The sequence below is a fragment of the Elephantulus edwardii genome, unplaced genomic scaffold, assembly GCF_000299155.1.
Source record: "Elephantulus edwardii isolate Elephantulus edwardi_28Jun2011 unplaced genomic scaffold, EleEdw1.0 scaffold00064, whole genome shotgun sequence".
NCBI lineage: Eukaryota > Metazoa > Chordata > Mammalia > Macroscelidea > Macroscelididae > Elephantulus > Elephantulus edwardii.
Window position 1 is genome coordinate 6,241,012 of NW_006399814.1, and position 4,103 is coordinate 6,245,114.

A 4,103-nucleotide genomic window follows, 5' to 3' on the forward strand; every position below is an offset into this window, starting at 1 on the left:
GGGACGCAGAGTGTGTAGGGGAAGGAAGGCCTGCAGGTCTACGGTCCAGAAGGTCAGTGAGTCAGCAATCGGGAGGTCAGTGAGTGGGCAAGCGGGGAAGGAGAGCACTGGGCTCGTGCACCTGGCATGTCACCCCGGCCACAGACCACTGCTCTCACACAAGCCACAGTGCTCACTGCACACAGCAGTGTTCTCGTGGGGCCAGGTGCCACAGGGCAGTGCCTGTCCACGTGAGGGAGGCCTCCCAATGCAGCAGGTACATGGAGCGCTGCTCAGACAGCTGCCCCTCTGTCCCCCGGAACACGTGTGGGTGCTGCGAGTGTGGTGGGGCAGGGCAATGGGGTCAGGAGCCTCGTTCCTGCCCTCAGCCAGCTCATACTTGACTGCAGATGTGGAGGACACACGGGCACCAGGGGACATGGTCCCACAGGCCAACAACGCAACCTCACCCCCAAGGGGCCCACTCCCATCTCTGTACTGGCCATGACCTCCTGACCAGCTGGACATGTCCCCTCCGCTTGGTCACAGCCTCTGATGCTCATGAGAGCCTGGAGTTGTGGCCTGCACCCTCTCCAGGACACTCAGAGAGGATGTCACGGTGACATGGTGACAAGCGTCAGGTCTCGGGCTGTGAGCCGAGCTCAGGGGCAGGGACACTGTCCTCTCTGATAACAGGGATCCCATGCCCGCTCGCCCTGTGTCCACAGATCCTGCTGACCTGTAGGCCTGGATGGGGTCAGTGCTGGGGAGCAGGGATCTTGCCCTCTCCTCTCACAGGGATGCCCTGCCCCCTCTCCCAGTGTCCACAATCCTGCCTCTGCGGGCCTGGACGGAGTCAATGTTGGGGGGCAGGGATGTCACCCTATGTATTATGGGGACCCCCTGCCCACTCTCCCAGTGTCCAGAGATTCTGCCTCTGCAGGCCTGGACGGGGTCACTGCTGGGGGGCAGGAATCCTGCCCTCTCCTATCACAGGGACCCCCTGCCCACTCTCCTGGTGTCCACAGATCCTGCAGGCCAGGATGGAGTCAGTGCTGGGGGGCAGGGATGCTGCCCTATGTTATTATGGGGACTCCCAACCCACTCTCCCAGTGTCCACACTCCACTTACCTGCAGGCCGGGGCGAGTGGCTCTCGCTAGCCGACTTCACCAGCCGGGCGTCAGTGCTTGGGGCCAGGGGCACCTCTGGCCGGGGCTTGGGGCTGTCCCCCGAGGCCGGGCCCTCCTGCCGGTGCTGCCCCTGCCTCTGGCTGTGGTCGCGCAGGACGCGGTGGGCCGTCTCCATGACCACGTCGGAGTTGAGGCTCTCGGCCGCCATGGCCAGCAGCTCGTCGTCATCCTCTCCGGCGTCCCAGGCGTCACTCGTGTTGCTCTCGAACTCCTGGAAGGTGCTGCCGCGCTTGGCCTTCACGGGGGTGCTGGGCAGCCTGGGCACAGACTTGAGCAAGCTGCAAGAGAAGGTGAGCTTCAGCTGGGGCCTCAAGAGCCCATCCCTGGTCAGGTGACTCCCCAGTGAGAAGTCACTGAGCTTCCAACCCAGCCGACATGGAGCGGGGACTCCCGCGGCCCACAGTAACCCGTGAGGGCCAGTGGGGGTCCTGGGGGCCGAGTGACTGGGAGGAGCCTGCCGCAGGATCGCAGGCCCGACAGACCATCAACGGGAGCAGGGCCACTGAAGGTCCATCCCCAGCCTCTGCCGCCATGTCTGCCTGTCTGTCCTCTCAGGGCGGCCCAGCTGAGCCTCAGAGGCTGCAGGCAGGGGAGGGGCCACCAAGGACCATGGACTCAGATCACCCCAACCACACTGACGTCACAGGACCTGGCCTCCATGGCAGGTGAGGGTGCAGGCGGGCTGCCACGTCCACACCATCCCTCTGTGGGGACAGGGTCAGCGCATGGAGCAGAGCCCAGCCCGGGAGCCCCAGGGAGGCAGCTCAGGCCAGCAGGTAGCAGCCCGCACCCCAGGCCCACTGGGACCCTGGCAACTCCTGCTGCCCGTGGAGTCCCCAGCATTCCCCCTACTCCTGCTGGCTCCTCACCGCCTCCCCGACCGTGATGTGTTTCCCCAAGCCCAGCAGCCACACTGCCCCATCCTAGTCCTGCTAGGTCCCCGTCACCTGCCCTCCGGGATCCCCGCCATTCCCTCCAGCCGGCTCCTCACCACCTCTCCCTGACCCTGTCAGGTTCTCTAAACCCCACTGGCTCCAATGCCCACTCCAGGCCCACTAGGTCAGGTCCCCACCGTCCCGTCCACTGGCCAGAGCTGCCCGGCCTGCCTCCTGGCCAGCAACCGTTTAGCTTGTCTTTGCTCAAAGGAAGGACGCTCCCCTCCTGTGGGGTGCGGGACCGCAGGGAAACATAAGGCAGTGCCACCTTCTGCAGGGGGTGAGAAGAGGGGGTCAGCCCAGGACTCACGTGCCGTGAAGCAGCGGATCGAAAGGGGGATGCTGGGCCCCATAAACGTGCTGGATGCTGTGGAGACAGAGAACATGTGTTACCATCCTGAGCTCGCCCAGGGCCACCAACCTGGTGACCTTGACTGACAGGCTACTCACTCCCCAATGCTACCCAAGCCACTCCCTCCATTCCACGCCACTCCCCCAGAGCCCAGCCAGAGGACAACTGTGTCCCCCAGCCCACAGCCCCGGACACTGGGCTCAGCAGAGAGTGCTCTGAGGACAGGACTAACAATATGGGGTCCAGAGCGCTGCCAGAGGACACCTTTGTCCCACCACCTAGGACACTGGGCTCAGCAGAAAGTGGTCTCAGGACCGGGCTAACACATGTGGGGTCCGGAGCCCAGCCAGAGGACACCTGTCCACACAGGGAGCCCCAAAGGCCTCAGAAGCCAACAGTGACCAGCACTTCTGGGGCCCCATGGCACTGACAGGCACCTTGGCCTTACTCACAGGGCAAGTCATGAGAAGGGCAACCAAACACCATCTACAAAGTCTCTCCCAGCACCAGCCAAAGGATGGCTGACTGAGCCCTGCAGGCACTCAGCAGAAAGGTCAGGCTCTCTGCTCCCCAAAGCTCACAGTCAGGAAACTTCTAGAGCAGGACTGTCTGCTCACACAGGGTCCCTGAGAGATGGTACCGACTCCCCTGGAAGCTTCTGTGTCAGCTCTGCACACATGGTGTCCCTGACAGATGACACTGACTCTCCTGAAACCTTCAGGTCAGTTCTGCACATAACAGAGTCCCCGAGAGGCAGCACCAACTCCCCTGGAACCCCCAGAACAGATCAGCTGTGCACACAGGGGTACCCAAGAGATGATGCCAAGTGCACTGAAACCCTCCAGGTCAGCTCTGCACATGCAGGGTCCCCGAGAGGCAGCGCCAGCTCCCAGCAGCTCAAACCCCACGGTGTCTGACACGGGGAAGCAGTTACACAAGGGAGACGGTCACCGTTTCCTACAATGACATCGTCGCTTTATTACAGGAGCAAGGTGCTCACCAGCGGCCCTGGTGGTACAGGAGTTAAGTTTGGGGCTGGAAACTGAAAGCTGGGATTTGAACTCGCCACTTTCTTAGGAGAAAGGTAAGCCTGTCTGATGCCTGTGGGGTGGCCTGACTCCATCCTGGGAGTCACTGTGAGCTGACCCCACAGTGCTAGGTTTGAGTCTGTTCACCACAGTAAACGCGGAAATCAGCTTACAAGGCCCCATGTCCACAGCACAGCTGTCCAGGCCCTCTGCCTGTCCCCTCCTACTGGGGACACGGTGACCACACATACGGGGGAGGTCTCTGCTCCCCATCACAGGTGTCAGGTGTGCAGAGCCCCCTTCCCAGGAGCTGCCCTCCCCGCCTGGACACAGTGGCGGGGCCGAGAGGGGTCATGCCATCTTGCCACCGTGAGGCTGCAAGTGAGCTGACATCATCCGGGAGGGAGAGTGGTGAAGAGAGGAAGGAGAGGGCCTCTAAGGGCCGGGTGGCACTGCCCACCATCCAGGCCTGGCCCTGCCTCCAGTTCCATCAGCTCAGCAGCATGACGTGATACACCAATCCTGCTGGGAGAGACGGCCTCTGTGACGTGAGCCGCAGGGCCTTGTACCATGTGTGCACGGGTGTGAGCCTACACGCGTGTCTGTGTGCAGCATTTA

General features: G+C 62.6%; 1 protein-coding gene across 1 annotated transcript in view; it reads right to left on the reverse strand.

Moving 5' to 3' along the window:
- TBC1D22A (TBC1 domain family, member 22A) overlaps positions 1-3,426 on the reverse strand; it is a 265,500-nt gene extending 262,074 nt beyond the window's left edge. Inside the window, exons 1-3 of the mRNA XM_006888120.1 lie at positions 3,419-3,426; positions 2,416-2,472; positions 1,111-1,448 (exon numbers count right to left, since the gene is read on the reverse strand). Of these exons, the coding sequence (XP_006888182.1) occupies positions 1,111-1,448; positions 2,416-2,472; positions 3,419-3,426 (403 nt within the window). The remainder of the gene's footprint in view (positions 1-1,110; positions 1,449-2,415; positions 2,473-3,418) is intronic.
- Between the last annotated feature and the right edge of the window lie 677 nt (positions 3,427-4,103).